Below are 21,269 nucleotides of genomic sequence, written 5' to 3'. Positions count from 1 at the left end.
TAACATGTCAGGTTAACAAGGTCAAACATGTCAAACGCAGCATTGCAGGTTTTTAAAATGTTCTATCCACCATCTGACTGTGTCAAAGATAATAAGCAGTTATAGTCCCATGCACTGCAAGAATGTATGTACATCAGATTTCATGCATTGGTTAAACATTTATAAAGCGATTCGTAAAGTGATTTGTGTTTACCTCTACAATGTATAAACACTCAAAAGTTACCACCATTCCTGTAAACTAGCACTGAAATATAAAGGTGTGGTTCCTGTTCACTGAGCTTTGAAACACCTGCAGTTGTGTTACAAGAAATGTATTAGTTCCTTTAAAATATCATGCTTACTTTTTCTCCTGAAATCTATATTTAGAGGGGCAGCACACATTCAGGAAGTCCTTCGTGAGCATGAGTGGAATGTTAAACGCACACACACGTATATGATTTTTTAATGTTTTTGAAAAACTCTCCTGCTCACCAAGCCTGCATTTATTTGATCCAAAATATAGCAAACTCAGTAATATTGTGAAATATTTTTACTATTTAAAATAACTGCTTTCTATGTGAATCTGTTTTAAAATATAATTTATTCCAGTGATCAAAGCTAAATTTTCAGTTTTAAAATCACAGGAATAAATTACATTTTAAAATCTATTCAGATAGAAGCCGGTTATTTTAAATAGTAAAAACATTCAAAATGTTACTGTTTTGCTGTAGTTCAAATACAATAAAAATGTGAAATTTAATTTTTTTTTTCTTTAAAAAACATAAAATCTTACGGTTCAAAAACTTTTGACTGGTAATACATATACTCCTCACATTGTGCATTTTAAGATTTTAAAAAGAGAAAAGAAGAACTAGTAAGAACTAGTTCCTTTGTTCACTTCATTTCATCACAAATTCGTTTACAAAGAAGGCTCAATTTCAGAAAGACTGAAACTAAAAGACAGTAATGTCGCAACACTGTAACTGTTTTTATTACAAGGTCACTATTGCTTTGTCTGTTATTACAGATCATTTGATATGTACAGAATATTTATGTGCTTTAACTGAAATCACAGTCTATCTGTGAAGGATGTAGGCTGTCAAACATGCACAACTGTTAGCCAATCATAGAAGTTTACTTCTGCATCTACAATCTGCCATGCTTATTCAAACAGAGCAAAACAAGACAGAAAATAGCCTATTTCTTCTAAATTATGTTTTGATGTAAAAATCTTAACATTATAATTGAACCTCAGAGAACAGAAAAAAATAATAAAAAGGCAGTTATGACCCCTTTAACTCTTTACTTTGAAGCCCCAGCTAACATAAGATGTCAGGATGAAAATACTCTTAAGGGAATTTTCAAAAGTTTGAAAATATTCTTTATTTTATGACTAGTATCACAGAAATTGTATACTTCACATAAATGGCTTTTCATTTAGTTAATATTATGTTATCTACAAGTACAGTTTTTTTTGTTTAAAAACAGAGATTTTAAGTACACTACAAGTGCACATTCAATACAATTAAGAAAAAAGTGCAGTGTGTCAGTCATATGTCTTTCTTTTTGTGTCAGAACAGTATTTGAAAGGAAGAAGTTGGTATGAATACATCTAGCAGCAACATACAGTACAACTTACTTTACATATTATCTGCACAGTGAGTGGAAACCACAGTGTGATGTAGATATATCTGACTAAAGCCACAATATAGCAGACAATACAGAGAAAATAAAGTATCATCACTGTAAAATCCTTGAAAAAACTTAATGCTTTATGTACAAGATGCTGTCATACAAGATCTTGTATATGCTTGTGTTTATGGTCAAATCACATCCATGCGTATATAGTTCTTCCCGCATGATACTTCTTAAAAATGTGTGTACTTCTTAGAGTGTGCTTAATCCTCTTCTGGAACTGAAAAACTGCGACAAAGCCCTTGTGGAGAATACGGGCTGAAATTCAAGACAGGCCCTCTGAGACAGCTCTCCAGGTCATTTGGTAGCACAGTTTGACTTGTGAAAGTGCTCTGGTCTCCTGTTTCCACAGTCCTCTCATTCTCTTCCACTCCTCCGTCCTTATTAAAGGCTGTCTGAGGGGGAGCGAGGAGATCTTCAAGAACGCCCAGAGATCCCAGCGCTCCATCCATAGCTAAGAAACTATTAAGACGTCCATTTATCACGGGAATACAGGATAAATCCCAACTGAAGTCATGATGTGATGGAGATACCAACAAAGGGAATTGGTCCTCTTCCTTTAGCTCTTCATCTGTAGTCTCAGAGAAGTCTTCATTTCTTTGTGAAGCGGTCAATAACTGAGGTTTATAAGGAGAATCAATGGAAAACAGGTCCGTCGTAGGCGTTTCTGTGACATGAAGCACAGTTGGATAAGAGTCTTGCCTCTCCAAAGACATACTGACTTCCTCAATGGGAGTTAAGGGAGGATCGCAGTCTACAGGAAGAGCTCCCCAAGGGCCATAGCTGTCGTCCTGAGAACAAAAAAAATGGTATAAGTATGAAAACAATAGCAATCTCTAACATTATTTTTGCAGTAACAGGTGCAATATTGTTTCATCATTTTAATGCACATTAATATATTGAGTATAATCCAAATTTTTAGGGGCTGTCCACTCAGTTTTTGCAGTGTGCCATTCTACTTCTCTGCATCTCATGTTTAAAAGGGATAGTTCAGGCAAAAATGAAAACTCTGTCATTAATTACTCGCCCGCATGTTGTTTCAGACTCGTTAGGCCTTCGTTCATCTTCAGAACACAAATTAAGATATTCTGATTAAATCCAAGAGCTTTCTGACCCTGCATACACTGTAAAAAATAAAAAACACAATTTGTTGAGTCAGCTTAAAATAATTTGTTACCCTGCTGTCTTAAAATTTTAAGTTCAGTCAACTAAAATAAGTTTAGTCAACTTGAAATGTTAAGTTGTACTAAGTAACAACTTAGATATTTGTGTTTGCTAAACTTAACAGATGGGTAAGTAACCCAGCTGCCTTAAAATTTTACGTTTACTCAAATCAAATATCTAAGTTGTCACTATAATTTAACATTTCAAGTTGAATAAACTTTTTTTGAGTTGACTGAACTTAAAATTTTAAGGCAGCCAGGTTAACAAATTATTTTAAGTAGACTCAGCAAATTGTTTTTTACAGTGTAGACAGCAACTCAACTACCATGTTTTCAAGGCCCAGAAAGGTAGTAAGAACATTGTTAAAACAGTCCATGTGACGTCAGTGGTTCAACCGTCATTTTATGAAGCTAGTATACTTTTCGTGCGCAAAGAAAACAGAAACAACAATTTTATTCAACAATTTCTTCTCTTCCTTGTCAGACTTAACAGACTTAAAGGGGTCCTATTATGCTAAGTAAGGGATGAGGTGGGGGATTACCATAACGGTGCATAGCGGAGAGCCGCTTCAACGAACCGCAGCGTGGCGGGTATAAAATCAAGCATCGATTCAGAGCATTAACGCGCGCAGACGTGTGCAGTACAGGGGGTCAAAACACATGCCGAAGCCACAGTCTACTCCGGTTGCTGCATCGGAGCCATAAAGCGCCGCAGACGTGTGCAGCGTGTGGTAAGACATTTATTCATCATACAGTGTAGATAACGTTAGCTTCACTTATAACGTGAGTGTTTTTTTAAATGCGTAAACTTGCACTAAAATAGGCTAGGCTAATTAGTGATGATGTTCTTTGATAATGTTAGGCTGCTTTTAGCCTCATGCTGGAGCTGGAAGCAATGAAACTAAGAATGTAAATAATTAAATACATTAGCACGATAATATCATGTATTGGCGATCTCGCAGGCTGATGACAGGACCCAACACTACTGTAGTGTATTATTTACTCACCCTCCATGCATCCTAGGTGTATATGACTTCCTTCTTTCAGACGAATGCAATTAGAGTTATATTAAAATTTGCCTCACACAGCTCCGGGGGGGTTAATAAAGGCCTTCTGTATCGAATCGATGCGTTTTTGTAAGAAAAATATCCATATTTAAAATTTAAGAATAACTTTAATCTAGCTTGCGCTAACAGTTGTACACAGAACTTGCTTCTTTGACAAGGGGTGTGGCAGTACTGAAACACCGTCTAAGCTGTTCGCCAATCGCAACAAATTTTGTTTTTCGGAAGGCGAAACCCGGAACTAATCAAGTCATTTGTGTCAGGCTGGGAGAAATGTATTGTAATAATGTAAATTATGTTAAAAAATAATGTGTTTTTTGAACCCAGCATGAAAGCATGTTCTAGTACACCCCCAAAACAAAATCAAGACTCTGTTAAAGAGCATAATAGGACCCCTTTAACTATTCCGGTTCAAGACAGTTAGGGGTAGGTCGAAAAACTCCCATCTCATTTTCTTCTCCAGCTTCAAAATCATCCTACATCACTGTTTTTACTTTTTTTGTAAAGGGAATTTGATCTTCTTTGCACGTTCACTTTGTAAACACTGGGTCGGTACTTCTGCAGCGATGTAAGCTGATTTTGAAGTTGGAGGAGAAAGAGATGGGAGTTTTTCGACCTACTCTAACTGTCTTGAACCGGAATACACAAAGTTCATGCAGCACAAGCATTTGAGGTTAAAAAGTATATAAATTGTACATATTTTTTTTTAGAAAATAACCAATTGTTTCACTAGATAAGACCTTTCTTTAGAGCCCTTTGAAACGTAATTTAAACTGCATTTTGGAAGTTCAAACTCACGGGCACCATAGAAGTCCACTATATGGAGAAAAATCCTGAAATGTTTTCCTCAAAAAACATAATTTCTTTACGACTGAAAAAAAAGACATGAACATCTTGGATGAGTAAATTATCCGAAAATTTTTGTTCTGGAAGTGAACTTTTCTTTTAATTTGGGTCTTACGGATTTGGAATGACATGAGGATGAATAATTAATGACAGAATTTTCATTTTTGTGTGAACTATCACTTTAAATGCGAAAACGCCTTTTGTGTAAATCGTCAATGATAGCTTGATTCTTTTCTCAACTCTTTTTACAACCATATTTACGATTAAATTCATGTTGCATAGACACCAGTTAAGCTATATGCTGTCAACAGCTAATAGATTTACCAATTAAATCTCCATATATAACAGGCATAAACATGAGGTACGGCTTTAGAAAGGTTGAGAACTACTTCATAACTCTGTTATTGTGTTAAATATAAACATTAGCACTCTTTACAGTTTCAGTAATTGTTTTGACGGATATTGGGGACATGGTATAACCATGACATTTCTGCTACTGGGCTTCATAGTGGGGGAAATTCTGGTGGAAAATTTTCTCAAAAACATAAAATGTTTTGAATTTTTGAAAGGTTACATTTTCAGGCCACCTGCCCACATGCCAAACACAGTACCGATTCAGTAACCTTGTCCAGCTGTTTCATGAATGCTGCTTTTTTCAAATACAATTCATGTCAGCAGATATTCAGCTGTTATGTTGAGGTTCTGTGTCCTCCTGAAGTTCAGTACACTTCAGAAGAAAATAGAGTACTTCTATTTGAGCACTATGTGCCTGACCTTTGAATTACAACGTAACCCCCTTCAGCCTTGTGAGCTACAAACTAAACCCACATCACAAGATCACGTGTTGTATTTTCAAGACCTTCAAACTCACAACACTGCATGTTGACTGCACCATTTATCTAAAATGACCTTGTATAAATAAACACAATTACCTTTAGTAGCTTTATAGCATTGCTGTTATCAAATTTCGGTAGATTTTCGAAAATCCAAGAAACTCCAATGGACATGCACATTTTCATCATTCTGTAAAGAGAGTTTTTGAGAAATAAAAGTAACAGTTACACACACACACAAACACCTACCTTACTGTACACATTATTACATACACACTGAGTGTGACTGTAACATTATGAAAGACTGCAGGCATGAGCCACATTGTGAAACTAGTTGCACGAATGAAAGTGCAGACGCTTAGTAAAACCAAAACCCCCTAGTTTAGCATGTCACCTTTGCCGCACACATTTCAGGTACATAAGGTTGGCCAGGATCACCATAGGAACAGCAGCAGCCAAACAAATTCCAGCTATCATTCCACCTGGAAAAACATTAAGCACAAGTAACATATGATATACTATTGATGAAACAATTCTGGATTAAATGTTCCTAATATCTTTGAAAGTGCATACTCTATGAATAATGCATGAATATTATTCAGTGTCTTGTGTGTGCACGTTATGCAATTTCTATCCCTTACCCTACACAATGAGTAAAACTATAGTCAGAACATGCACTGAACTTTATGCTGATTCACTTAAAGGGACTTTAAGTTTGACTTTCTGTCATCAGTAGATCATAAAAATATTGCAAAAAAGGTTTTTTGTTCATACAATGAAAGTCAATGTGGTCCAGTGTTGCTGTGGATCTCAATGACTTTCACTCTGTGGACAAAAACAGACTTCGAAATTAAAGCAATAAGGCCCCAAGAAGCCATGGTTTACAGTGAATTTCATAATAGCTAAGGGGTGTTGTTAGGCACATGAGAATGAGAAAATGAAGATAAGAGAATAAAGCAATAAGCCCCAAGAAGCTGTGGTTTACAGTGAATTTATAACAGCTAAGTGGCGCAGTGTCGAGTGCCTAAAACCTTAGCTGTTATAAATTCACTGTAATCCACAGTTTCACAGGGCTTATGAATTTTATAAAATGGTTATTCCATATACATAGTAAGGTTTCAATGAAAATGAAAAAGCAAATAAAGTGTCATGATATTAATAAAAACATTATTCTTCCGCCCAAACAATAGCTGTGTCTCATTTTGAAGGATGTGCCCTCCGGAGGTCGTATCCTTTGGAGGTCGCATCCTCTGTAGGATGCGTATGTGGAGTGTCTTCAAGCCTAGATTTAAATGATATGGGCTTTGTAGGACGGACGGAAAAGGAAAAAAAAAGTATAGCGTTGCTATGACAACACACTAACAGTCTACACTGGACTCAACAATTGGTGTGTCATGCCGCGGCCGCCTAGTTGCGCTCTAACACTAAATAAATAAAAGAAAATTATTTCTAAACTTGGAAAGTAATTTGAAAAGAAACTGTTTTTTACTCGTTTTATTTTATTGCATATTTGAGGAGCTGCAGCGTAAGTACAACTGACATCTGTTATAGAAAAAAGGACGACAAAAATGTATTAGTTTTACTTTTTATATTTAAACACCACATCGTCGCTTGTGTTTACATCTGCCGGCATCGCTGTTTTTTTTTTTCAAATAAACGGCCGTTGGTTACAGCGGCGCAAAGAATTGTGGGTTATCTGTAGCAGCGAAGGATACACCGCATGCATCCTCCGAATTCCTGTGAAAGGAGGACGCATTCGAAGGTCGCATTTGGAGTGTCCTACTTGTTTTTCTGAAATGAGACAGCCTCTATGACGTATGTAGCCTTCGAATGCAGCCTCCGGAGTGAGCATCCTTACTGAGACACAGCTTACGTAGTTCCTCAGAAATGATTGTGGCTGCAACAGAGTGGTTTCCAGGCAACACACAAACGTAAACAAAGGTGTATGTTTATAGAATGATGAAACCCAATCAGAATAAAGGACAAGGACTATCCGTTTTATAATTCAATTTTTTTAATACAGCAACATCACATCTGCACATCTTTTTGTCAAATATTGTACATTTCTGCAGAAACTTTTTGGAAATCGATTGTAACTGATGTGATTGTCCGTGTTTCTAACCACATTATAAATGTTAGAAATGTATTGCTGAAACATGTTACAAAGACTGTGAACTATGTAATACTGAATTGTGGCAATAGACCGTTAAGCAGTTTTTCACCATTTTTGTGTTCAGGACTTTTTGGATTGCCTGAAATCACGTTTCGATGATGCACTGAAGGCACTGAGCATGGCTCCGCCCCTAACAGAGTGTTTTCAGGACGCATCATCAGTCGGCCATACTGGTGGCACAGAACGTAAACAATGCCACCGAACTGAATGTAACTGGCAAATTTAGCTGATTATTGCTACTGAAAATGGTAAATTATTGTCATGTTTTGGGCTGTACTAATTGGTCGGACTGGGAAAACATTTGGAGTACTATAGACTGCCAAAAGTTATAACAAATCAAGGAGAAGACTGCAAAACACTGTCTGAGGAAAATAAGCATTTGTGGTTGGCCAAACGGAACCAGGATTTCCAGGGAAAGAATCTTGACAACATTCAAGAGTTTTTATCATTTCCGGTCAGGTAGGTGAAATACTAAGCTAATATGTTAATTAACACTGCTTGTAAGTATATTCACCACCTATTTACTTTAGTTTGTCAAAATATTGCGCCCTTTACTGCTTAGTAAGTCTTTCTCTATATGGTTTAGCGGTTTCCACACATTTTTTCTGTGGTTTAGACAGCATAAATTAACAGAACAACGTATTCAGTAGTACATTAACCGTGCAATCCATGCTGTTGTTTACATCTGAGTATCTCCAATGTGCCTGTGCATCCAGGTAACTGACCAAACTGTGACGCAAGTGCAAACCCTCTATAATAGTTAGAGTGCATTAGCATCAGTGATTTGCTGCTCAATTGCAAGTTACTATCATAACAGCTAGCTATCACGTAATCAGCACATAATCCATATTAACTGGTTGCGATAATTTACAAAACAGCTCGGTCATCCATTCAGGTTGTAGCAGTGTTTTGACTGCTGAAAGCAGGGTTGCCAGGTTTTCACAACAAAAACTGCCCAATTGCAATTGTATTTAATTGTATTTTTTTATGAAAATAACAGATCGCTATGCTAGATAAGACCCTTCTTCCTCGGCTGGGATCGTTTACAACCGCATTTGGGATTGTTTGAAACCACATTTAAACTGCCTTTTGGAAGTTCAAAATCGGGGCACCATAGCAGTCCATTATATGGAGAAAAATGCATGTTTTCCTCAAAAAATAATTTCTTTACGACTGAAGTAAGAAAGACATGAACATTTTGGATGTCAAGGGGTGGGTGAGTACATTATATGTGAATCTTTGTTTTGGAAGTGGACTTCCCCATTAAAGTAGCCCATTTCCGCAAAAAAACGCGGACTTGGCAACACTGGTTGAAAGAGGCGATAGCTTTCCCGCAAATGGGCGTGACTTCAGCGCCGTCAGCAGACACGCCCCCAGCGTTTCAGACTTTTTTATTTACTTGCCGTTTACTTGGGTGGTTAACACATTTTTCCGTGTTTGTGACAAACTCAGAACACATATTTAATATTGCTTTACACAGACTTTACGGTCAAATATTCTAATCCAACAATCCTTTATTTCAAAGATCTTTGAACTTTCTCACCTGTTTCATAAGGAAATGCACCTCTTGTGTTGCCTGAGCAAGTGACCGGTTTTCCTTTTGGCCCTTCACCTGCAGAATTCCATGCTGAGACCAGGATATCGAAACACTCCCGCTGACATTGCAGCTCCCAAATCAAACGTCTAGGAAATGCATAAGGCACAGTTTCTGCAAAAACACATAAAGCAGGAGATGAGAAGTGTTTCTTCCAGGATGCTTCTTACAGCAGAAAACAATATTAAACATTCATTTGCATCACTCACACTCTACTTTAGAAATGACTAGTTAGCTGACTGGCAGTTTGTCTTTGAACCAGGTGTCATGGTTAAGGGTCAGAAATGTAAAAGTAACAGTAGAATGAAACATGAAAGTTAAAATGCTCATGTAACTGTTCAGCAGGGTGGAGACGTTTAACACTGACAGAAAGCCGTTATGTACTTTTTTGCTGTTCTGTGTTTTTTGACAACACCGTTATGCCACTGGATAATAACAAACATTTTTTAGCTACTGATGTCTGTTTAACAGCTTGGTTAGAGTAGCTTATGTTAGAGACAGAAACATTTGCACATAGCCACATGCTTTCCGCTGTTGTCTCTACTTCCTGTCATGCCTGAAGCCACATGTTAAGAATAGCTGCTGGGTCTCATTCGCGCCAGCCAAAGATGTAACTTTAAAGACGCAGAAATGACACAGAAGACAGAGGCCCTCAAGAGATTCTAGTAAGACTCTGGAGAATATGTAAACACACTAATGCCAGCAGGATCAGACAGGCCATATTAACGCTCACTGTCATATATAAACCGCAGCGTACTCTCTAATAATTCTGTGACCACAAGTATTTTATAATATTAGAAATTGAAAGTCATCTGCTATAGTCTTAAGCATGTGAAGCCCACCCATGAATAGTTTTCAGTTTCAGGTCAAAATGATATATGGGCCTGTCCCTTGGAGAGTGACATCTTTTTTCCAACACCTCTACTTTTTTTTTTTTTTGTGCAATAGTAAAATATTACCTCAATAAATAACAACAACAATCTTAGACAAACTACTGTAGATTAAGTTAAAGTCAACTGGGTTTCCAAAACCCTACATAAAAACCTATATTACCACATATAGTTAAACTACACTACTGTTTAAAAGTTTAGTAAGCAAGTGTATATATATATATATATATATATATAAATAAATGTTTCAATATTGATAATAATAATTCATGTGTCTTGAGCATCAAATCAACATATTAGAATGACTTTTGAAAGATTATGACACTGAAGACTGGTTTTATTTCTAATTCCAGAAATAAATTAATTTTAAAATATAATAAAATAGAGAACAGTTATTTTAAATAGCTAATATTTTACTGTATTTTTGATAAAATAATACAGCCTTGGTGAGTGTAAGAGACTTTAAACAACCCCAACCTGGTCTGGTTTGCTGGTCTTAAGTCATTTAAGATGGTTTTAGCAGGTTTAAGATAGTGTTTAAAGACGTTTTAGCAGGTTTATATTTTGTTGCATCAGGGTATGACTAAAAAAAACAAAGCTGGTTTGAGCTGGTTGGTTTTGTAGGGGTTTTTTGGGCACTTTTCAGCTGGTGAGTCTAGTAGATCAGCTGGACGTCTAACTAAACTAGTTAAACACAAGCTTGACCATGCTGAAAGTCCAGCTAAAACCAGCAGCTTAGACTTACACTGGTATAGACTTTTTTTTTAAGCATGGATATTGGTTATAGATTTTAAATATTTGACCAATACAACAAGATATAAGACCTTAAAAAAAGTGGTTCCCATGTTAGTTGCTACGAAGATATTTAACTTAGTTCCACTAAATGTTTTGCAGTCATAAACACGCAGAACAACCGTTTTAGACCAGTAATAGTTCCACTAAATGTTTTGCAGTCATAAACACGCAGAACAACCGTTTTAGACCAGTAATGTAGAAGTGTAGGGGGAGTGGGGTTACTGGAAGAGGATGTGAACTCTTTCAGTAAATGGTGGAAAACCCTGCTGTCAAACTGTGGGTGTGACAGTGATGAGTCTCAAACCAAAGACAGGTAAAGTCTTTCCACTCTGCTAAATACACAAAGGTGCACTGCATCACTTGTGGAGTGAGGTTAAAGACACCTGAGGTGTTGTGAAAAACAACAACAAGAAAAACAGCAAACATTGTGTTTTCTGCTGAGACAGTGTTAACGAACAAACAAAAGTTTTGATTTCGTATGTACAAACCATGTGACTCCTCCCTTCAGGCACACTGACAAACCACAGCCCAACACGCTCACATACAGCTGTTTTACTCACGGTTCTGAAGAAGTTTCTTGTCTCTGTGTCTTTGGAAGTAAATGGTGTAGTTTGTGATAAATCCCCTTTGTTTTTTTTGGTTAAGCTCAACCCATTGGATCAAAATCTGGTTTTTCCCTATATTGGTAATTGATACATCTGGACCAGCAAGAGGCTCTGAAAAAAAAGTGGATTAAGAGATTAGGTAGTCCTTCAATCACAGGAAAATATCTACATTTGTTTTTAAATGTTTCTTTTTTAAACGCTACTGTCCTTAAACACTTATTTGGACAAATGCTCGGTTACTGCCCTCATGTGGCAATTTAGAGGAAGAGCAGGGATTCTTGTAACACTATTTTTGTACTCTTTTGTTTTAAAAAAGTTTAGCCTAATGTTTTGAAACATTGCCTAAAACATCTTTAACTTATCAGTAATCATAATCATAATGTTAATTAAATGTATAACTTAACTGAGTCAGATAAAAATTCAAACTTACATTGTGTGTAACAAACATGAACAGTTATGGAAAATGTTTATGAACTCTATGGTTCAAAAGTTTGGGTTTAGTATTCTTTTAAATTGATAATTTTATTCAGCAAGTATTAAATAAACACATTAAAAGTGCATTTAAATTAGAGCTGTCAAACAATTAATTGCGATTAATCGCATTCAAAATAAAACTTTGAGTTTGCCTAATATATGTGTGTGTACTGTGCGTAATTATGATGTATATATGAATACACACAAATTAATGTATATATTTAAGAGAAATATGTTATTTATGTACAACATATTTTTATTTATATATAATATCAATTATATAAACACACATATATTAGGCAAACTCAAATTTTTATTTTGTATGCGATTAATTAAGATGAATCGTTTGACAGCCCTAATTTAAATATTACAAAAGATGTTTTTATTTTAAATAAATGCTATCAAATTTTTACCATAAAAACAGCCACATATCTTTAACTTTTAACTTTGATAAGAAGAAGAAATGTACCAAAACATCATATTATGATTATTTCTGAAGGAACGTTTGACACTGAAGACTGAAGTAAAGGTTGCTGAAAATTCAGCTTTGCCATCACAGGAATAAATTACATTTTTTATATATTATAAATATATTAAAATTGAAAACAGTTATTTTGAAGTGTACTAATAATTCACAATATGACTGTTTTACTGTATTTTGATCAAAAAGTTATTACCAATGTTACATTTGTGTAAGAATTATACAAATTATTATCTACCACATTTCTACACAAAACCAGAACAGCTGAGGTATTGTCAACAGATTTCTTGTAGTAGTAGTAGTAGTAATAATAATAATAACATACCTGTAAACAATAACATAAAGCTCACACAGAGAAAAAAAACAAAAACAATGCAAATATATTAAACATGTACTTACTCTCTTCCTTTGCATAAGCCTGAACAAATGCAGGGTCTGAAACTCCACTGGCTTCTTCAGTAAATAATGAAATGTTATACAGGACACCATCTTGCATACCTGCAAGAACAGGTTCACAATTGTTTAAGGACTTTAGAATTAAATTTGAATAATGAACATCATTACATGAACTATATTAATCTACATAACATGTTCTACCATGTTATTAGTCATTTGTATTATTTTAACCCTTAGATGTTAAGATTAATAAAACTGGATTTTGGAAAACTCTTACCTTGTAGGAATGTAAAATTACTGTCTTTTTCTAATCTCTTCCATTGTAAGTGCATTGGGCTCTGTTGCCACTGCACAACAAAACCCAGAATGCCCTTCACCTTCTCACTGTAATGAGACACGTCCCATGCTAGAAGCATACTGCCCTCTGCTGCTGGAACTAAATGTGTTATCATGGGGGCTGGTTTATCTGTGATACAAATACACAGAGAACAATATAACATTTTTATGTAGACTAAGATTGTGTGCATGACATTTATTCATTTATTAAGTAATTAAGTAAGTAAGTTGTATATGAATATAAAAATAAACGGGTTCTTACGTGTATATATCAAGCTGACAGGTGCAGGTGGGGAGGAACCAGCGGTTGTCACAGCACTGACGATGACCTCTGCTGCATTCAGCTGAAGAGTTTGATGAGTGACATGAGCTGAGCAATTCAGTTCATGGATCTTGCCTTCTTCTTTATAAGTTAACTTATAATGTAGCAAATCTCCACTGTGATATTCTGGTTTATAGCTCTGTAAGAAGGAGAAGAAATAAATAGTCAACAAGTGAGTTCATGCTGAGGACAAAGGACAGCAATAATGTTTTTCTGCCCTATATGACATTATAAATTGATCTATTTTAGTCAGTTCTTTCAGTAAGCTGCCTGATGTGGTTCAGACACTGAACTGAATGATTCATTTTCAAACTGGACTGATCCAGTTCGCGACCATGCTTCTTGAGTGGGACGAAGAAATACAGATAGTCCACTCAAAAATTCTCTCATTATGGTTTATAGACCATTTCGCTAGATGTAAACAACACTGGTCCAGAAGCACTTCCTGTTTTTTGTTTTTTTATTTTATTTAACATATACAAATACACCTTAAAGGTGCTAATGTAACATTTTCATCCAGTCAAATGTTATGTTGGTTGTATTTTTTTGTGATGTTTGTGTAAAGTTAAAAAAAAAGAAACAGGAAGTGTATCGGGACCAGTGTGTTTACATCTAACGAAATGGTCTATAGTTGAAAAAACCTACATACAATACAATTATCAATTCGCTTCAGAAGACACTGATTCATCAACTGCAGTTTTATGGATTACTGTCATGTTTGCTTTGCATGTTTTTTAAGCACCAACTATGAAACTTGCATATTATAGACCAGAGGTTGCGGTAGACTTCAACATAGACCTCTCTCACATTTCTGGGTTTCTCATAGCGGAAGGAGAGTACCACAAATATATTTCTTGCATTCCCATTTGCTCAAATAACAAAAGAAAAACTGCACGATAGTGTTTTCACGACCTTCATTCAAAGGAAAAAAATTGAGAAAGACTGATATCGGCAGTCAGAAGAGAGAACAATGTCAAATTTACCGTCCCTTCCATAGACGCGGCATTAAAAACACCCTCGCATAGCGTTAACTAGTTTTTTGGTAACTTGATGGAAAGGTGGTATAATACAAAAAATAGTATCATAAATGCACATACATATTTTTAAAAATCAAAATATAAAAAAGTTTAAAGGATTTATGATGATGATGACCGTTAAAACGCGTCATCACAGGCTTGTGAAAAGGTCCGTCATTCTGACAGACAGGGTCGTTAAAATTCCGTCATAATCTATTATTACCCGTCATTTTAATTTTTAATTAGAATAACACATTTAATTGCTTTTATTTTTTGTTCACATTTTTGTTTTTAATCATGAATATATAGTAGGACAGCGCAGTGTTTAAAAACAACAACACACGCTAGGTCTGGGTAAAAAAAATCGATTTCTCGATTTTTAAATAGATTCTCTTTTTAATGAACCAATACCGATTCTTAAATCACAATCGATGCTGTTTTCAGCTGATGAATGAACAGTAACGTTACATAGTGCGTCTTCCTTCCAATAAATAGTAAATAGGCTAGTCGCTGTGTTACTTTTGATTTGAAACAAAGTCTCAGATTTCAAATTCTGTCAATTTCCTTAGGAAATTCACGCAATAAATACCGTTTTGGCGCTCTTTAATGTGACGTGATAGATCGTTGTAGCTTCTGTGTAGTCGCCTGTGCGTAATCAAACGCATAGGAAAACATTCCTGATAATTTCGTTTTTGTTCTGGACCCAGTGTAGTGATGGGTAGTTCTTGAACGATTCGTTCATTTTGAACGAATCTTTAATGTGACTCGGGACGAACGAGTCATCCAGGGAAGTGATTCATACATTCGCGCATGCGCAACATCCTATTAGGTTCTGTACTGGAATTAGTTCACCTGTTTTGAGTCTTCGGGTTTTAGAGTCGTTTGTTCACCTTATTGAGCTGTCACGTGATGAACGAGCAACTCAAACCCGAAAACTTGTCAGATAAGAGGCGAGGTGAGCGAATCATAGACTAAAGACCCAGGTAAACAATGAATTAATGTTTTCTGTTTCTTATAGCATTATAGTTTTGTCTTGTTTGTAGTGCGATCAACGTTTGTGTAAGCAGTAGATGTGTTCGGGAGGTAACAGGTAACACTTTAAATTATATTTTGCTAAAATGAACGAAATGACTCGAAAAAAGATTCGTTCATTTTGCTGAACGAGACTCAAAGGTCCGAGTCGGTAAAATGATCCGAACTTCCCATCACTAATCCAGTGCTCTGCTGCCAGACTGAAGCGCACTCGCCACCAACTGGACACGGGTGGGAATTACAGCTACAATTTTACAATAGATCACCCTCAGTGTAATGTCAAAATGACGGCCTTCGGATTTTTCCGTCACTGATAAAAAATGTCCGTTTTTTTCGGTTAACGCGATCTTATAGACACACAAAATCTCTTTTTGAGTAAGAGTAAATATAATTTTGATTAGAGTAGCCTTTTAATTTTCATTCTGTTCCTCACATAACGCTATCATGAGTCTTCAAAATACCTGGAATACAGTTTTTTTGTTCCACAGGTTCCAAAAAGGGGTTTTCGAAGCAATACAAGGGAAGAACCGTTTTAGCTTCCTCAAACAATCTAGGACGTCTTGATAATCTCCTTTTTCTACTATAAAAACCCCTTTTGTCCAATGCAAAGGTTCCATGTATGTTCAATGTTCTTAATTGAACCACTGATTCTAGTAAAGAACATTTATTTTTAAAATGTGATTTTGGAACAACATTAATTTAATAAATAATTGCATTTAGTACAATGACAAATAGTACCTAGAGTGCATAAATTAATGTGGTCTGCGGCTGCTAAATTAAGAAACCTGTAGAAAACTGTGAGAGGTCACACATCCGCCGATGTATACGGGACTCTCCTATAAAGATTTAATGAGTCAGCACTTACTGATATTATCTTTTGTGCTGTTATATAATGTCAGGAAATGCTACGGAGTTTAATTACTCACAGAATAGACTGATTAAAAGAAAGCTACTTCTGAAAATGACACTAACATTTGAGGCCAGAATTTCCAAAAAATAAAATGCATAAGAAATATTTAAGATTTGTGAGTCACTAATCACTAGGAAAATATGTGGCACTGACCATGCACACTCTGCACAAAAGGAGATGCTTATATATTTTTAAAAAAGTTGATATTTAAGGTGCTGTATAGTGTAAAGTAACATTCAAAAAGTTTGAGGTCAGAGAGATTAAAACAGTTTTCCCTTTGATTAAAAGCGTTGATACTTGATCCAGTAGGTGGTGCTGTTACCTTCCACAACACTGTGACATTTAGAGGTCCATGGGTACTGCTCCTGTTGATGACTCTCCACACATCAGGTTTGTGCGAGGGTGCTTGAACATACAAAACAAAATTATTGTCAAAACAATATGCAGATAAAACACATCAAGTACATTAATGTGACTATAAAGGAATTACCAATTCCTGGGCTGGACATATTGAAGGTTTGACTCCACATGCTGCAGTTTGTTGCAGTAGCACACACTCTTAACTCAAACTGATAGGGCATCAGCGGTTCTAAGGCTTCCTGCATCAGAACACACCCAGCTCGGAGCTCCTTCACACTTCCCTGGGCCTGATCAAATATGATAGCAAAAATCTCTTAGATAGCTAATGGATGGCTTGATTTCAAAGGAAAACGAAAATGTAGTCACCCTCAGGACATTCAAGATGTAAATGAGTTTGTTTCTTCATCAGAACAGATTTGGAGATTTGGAGCATTACATCACTTGCTCACAGTTGGATCCTCTGTAGTGAATGGGTGCTGTCAGATCAAGAGTCCAAACAGCTGATAAAAATATCACAGTAATCCACAAATAGTCCACACGACTCCAGTTTATCAATTATCATCTCATGATATGAGTCTGCTATCCATAATATTGCTTTCTCATCTCGTCTGAATCAGTCGAGAAATATGCACAGATCAAGTCCAACACAGTCCAAAACCATTATGGACTATTTTGGCAAGACGTGATGGTTTAAAATTAAAATGCCTCAATGGATTTGTTTCATACAAACACACACCTTTTCACTTCACAAGGCTTAACTGATCAAGCGCTGTTTGCACTCTCATTCTGACGGCACCCATTCACTGCAGAAGTTATGTTAAATTCTTCCAAATCTGTTCTGATGAAGAAACAAACTCATCTACGTCTTGGAGCACATTTTTTAGCCAATTTTGGATGAACTATTCCTTTAAACAAGTACACATTTTTCACACAACCTTTTTATATAAAAAATCAGCATTTGATTCTCACCCAGTCCTGGTCATCATTTGCTTTTCTAAACCTCAAAATTGGTTTCAGCATATCTTCTGAGCCATCCCCGCATATTGTAGGAGAAAGAGTCCCATTTTCAAACACAACACGTGCTATATCTGGCGTTCTTGGAATCACTAAACAAAAACGTTATAAAATCAACACATATCTGGAAGGTCAAAATATTTTCTATACCACTTTAAAAGGATTAAACAAACAAGAGATCATGATATGATTAAAATGAGAAAGTGTTTCAGAATTTAGTAAGTGTGTGTCATTTAGTTTCTTACCAATGTCCCAGATTGAGAAGTTGAAAGTAGAGTGTGACTCTCCTAATGCATTGACACCTCTTATATGGACTTTATATGTCACGTTCTCAACAAACCGTGATCGTGGAATAGAGACATGACCATCTTCGTTCATCGCAAACTGAAAGAACTGGGATGTACCGTCACTTTGCATGGAAAAAAGCCATTGAAGAAAGATAAAGCACAAGAAAGATTGTTTAAATTTTTAACTCTATATTTGTGACCTTGGACCACAAAACCAGTCACAAGTGTCATTTTTTAAAATTGAGATTTTTTTACATCATCTGAATATATAAGCTTTCCATTGATGTAAGGTTTGTTAGGATAGGACATTATTTGGCCGTGATATCACTCTTTGCGTATCTGACATGTGAGGGTGCAAAAAATCAAAATACTGAGAAAATCGCCTTTAAAGTTATCCAAATGAAGTTCTTAGCAATACATATTCCTAATCAAAAATTAAATTTACGGTAGGAAATTTACAAAACATCTTCATGGAACACTATCTTTACTGAAAAGAATAAAAAAAAAGAAAAATCTATAATTTTGACCTATGCAAAGTATTATTGGCTATTGCTACAAATATATGTGCTACTTAGGTTTTGTGGTCTGGGATCACATTCGAGAAAAGAGTTTCTACTTCCTGTCACATTCTGATATGATTTAGTGTACAGTACTGCCTTTGTGTAATCAAACTGTTAAAATAACAAGATTTGAATAAGACATACTTACTGAAATGTCACTGTGAAACTTGTAAATAAATATGTCTCAGTTGTGACCGTCAGAGAGCAGTTAATGTACTCCGAATTTTGGTATGTGACGCAGCTGAATTTCGGTTTACCTGGTGGGTCTAAAGCAGAAAATTAATCAATAGATGGATATTTGTAATCAAAATCTGCTTAGCTGTACATAATGTACACAGCTAACCAGCATTTTAACCAAAGGACAAACATATGAGGAATTAACGACTGATGAATATCACAAATGTTAGAGTTTTGTTCCATGCATTTTTTATATATTTAGATTTCATGTACATGATCAACTGATCATTAGCAAATGTGCATGTCTCTTCCTTATTTAACCCTTCAAACTGATTTAGTCAGATTGAGTTTTACATGGATAAAACCAGATATTTTAGCATAATAATACATTTGTTCTATAAGGATAACATATGAACTTACATCCAGCCTTGAAATCTTGTCCGCAAATTGTGTGCCAACTGTTTCCCTCCTTCACCCTGCAGTGTAGCCAAAAACGGGGCTGACTGATGACTATTTGTGTTTTTATAACAGAGCAACTAATTGTTTTATAAATGATCTGTCCATTAAAGGTAATGGCAAAGCGTCTGCCACAGCGCTCGGTGTTTGTCTGGCAGCCTACAGTCATATTGGAGCCTAGGTGGATAACATTTGAATCTACTATCATTTTTCCAACACAACTGATGCTGTAGAAGTCTAAGCAGAGAGAGAAAACACTATTCATTTACAAGCTTGATCATGAAACATTCAAATGTATAACAAATTCAAATCACAACTTCTTTACTCACCACAGAATTTGCAGAAGAAAAGGAGAAAGAAGACCACCTGCCAGGCTCTGATAAAAAAATCCATTTCATGCCTTTCTTCTTATGGATCTCCGTGATGATCAGTGAATATTGAGTCAGATATTTTTCTCCACACTTCATGCCTAGTCCTTCAGCGTCTTCTCCTGTCGTCTCTGTTCGCTCAGATGCATTTGCATGAAGCAAACCAACATGTAGTCAGAACAAAAAGTGGGTTTCCTTCCATACGATCATCCCTCTTTAAAGATGTCACATAAACAGGTCACACATCTGCACACGTGTATATCAAAGACATTAAAAACCACCAAAATGGAATGTTACCAGAAAATGATAAGCTTGCGATATCTGTACATAGTCAGCATTCTCCTCAACGATACTTAACGTTACAAGCCTATTTTTTTTTTATGTCAACCTTGTTTTCTCAGAGTCGGCTTGCTCTTTTAAGGGGCAATGACCTAGATTTGTGGTATTTATGTCTGTTCTGAAACTCTGAAGCGTGTTTCAAAAGTTCTGCATCCTACTTATTAAACCACCTTTTTAGTCATCGCCAATCATTAACTGCTATCAAACAGTTACTCTACTGTAAAACATGAAACATAAAACGAAATATGCTGATGTGACATTAACTTAGCCTTCAAAGTCATTATTTTAAGAATGTTAATTCAAATCTAAAACTGAAAATATGCAATTCAGTAAGATATGATAGATCAACTGGCAGTAGAAGAAGAGCATAGGAATATTGCAGAAAAAAATTAAAACCAAGCAAACCTTTCCTAATGCATTTAAAGCAGTGATTTCTCCTCCAGTTGGGGTCCTCTGCTGTTTCCATCACTAGCTTGATCCGCAGGACTGACACCTTTACGTAACAAAGGCACATTGATGTTAAGGGGGATGTGAAAGCCAAAGCAAACATTTGAAACACAAACTAGTGCTGTTGATATAAAAAATGTACATACATAAAGTCAGCTAAAAATGTGAGGATTTGGAACAGCGAAAGAAGACTAAATTACCCATGTTCTTCGTCCTCACACATGTGCTTAGCGTGTGAAAATACCACCGCAGAACAGCCTTCCTGCCTGCCCCAGATTTTTGATCTCTTTTAAAACTTACTTTCCATCTTCATCTTCAAAGTGTTTCTGGGGAAAACCCACTGAGATACGGTGAATTTGAGATACGGAGTAATACAAAGAATGCACTAATAACTGTAGATTAATAAGCAGAGGCGTTTATAATAATAATAATAATAATAATAAGCAATAAAAAATAAACTGTTTTTATAAACAGTAGGATCAAGTTATTTACCGTAAGGGTGTGGAAACCGAAAAAACGAACACAACAAAAGAAAACAATGAGGTTAGTGTCAGTGCCACAATTACAGTTTGTGTGAAACTGGCACATCTGAACCACAAAGACAGACCACAAGTCTTCAATAAATAAAGAAAGTAGGAAAGAAAAAATACACTTAAA

General features: G+C 35.8%; 1 protein-coding gene across 4 annotated transcripts; it reads right to left on the bottom strand.

Moving 5' to 3' along the window:
* Positions 1-989: 989 nt before the first annotated feature.
* il23r (interleukin 23 receptor) lies at positions 990-20,949 on the bottom strand. Of its 4 annotated transcripts, none has more exons than XM_051111476.1 (17): positions 20,813-20,949; positions 20,571-20,658; positions 19,788-20,072; positions 19,423-19,695; positions 18,974-19,091; positions 18,224-18,387; positions 17,934-18,070; positions 17,095-17,251; positions 16,927-17,009; positions 13,587-13,785; positions 13,266-13,454; positions 12,992-13,090; positions 11,593-11,748; positions 9,297-9,461; positions 5,975-6,062; positions 5,680-5,770; positions 990-2,465 (listed from the first exon to the last, which is right to left on the bottom strand). In XM_051111476.1, the coding sequence occupies exons 3-17, from the start codon at positions 19,849-19,851 to the stop codon at positions 1,878-1,880; spliced, it is 2,571 nt and encodes an 856-aa protein (XP_050967433.1). In that variant the 5' UTR covers positions 19,852-20,072; positions 20,571-20,658; positions 20,813-20,949; the 3' UTR covers positions 990-1,877. The 4 variants fall into 4 exon arrangements, with proteins under 4 accessions (XP_050967433.1, XP_050967436.1, XP_050967435.1 ...); XM_051111479.1 differs by having other exon boundaries at positions 19,788-20,040; XM_051111478.1 differs by having other exon boundaries at positions 19,788-20,040; positions 20,759-20,842.
* Between the last annotated feature and the right edge of the window lie 320 nt (positions 20,950-21,269).

The sequence above is a fragment of the Labeo rohita genome, chromosome 6 (genome assembly GCF_022985175.1).
Source record: "Labeo rohita strain BAU-BD-2019 chromosome 6, IGBB_LRoh.1.0, whole genome shotgun sequence".
Classification (NCBI taxonomy): Eukaryota; Metazoa; Chordata; class Actinopteri; order Cypriniformes; family Cyprinidae; genus Labeo; species Labeo rohita.
This window is presented reverse-complemented; position numbering and strand designations above follow the sequence as displayed.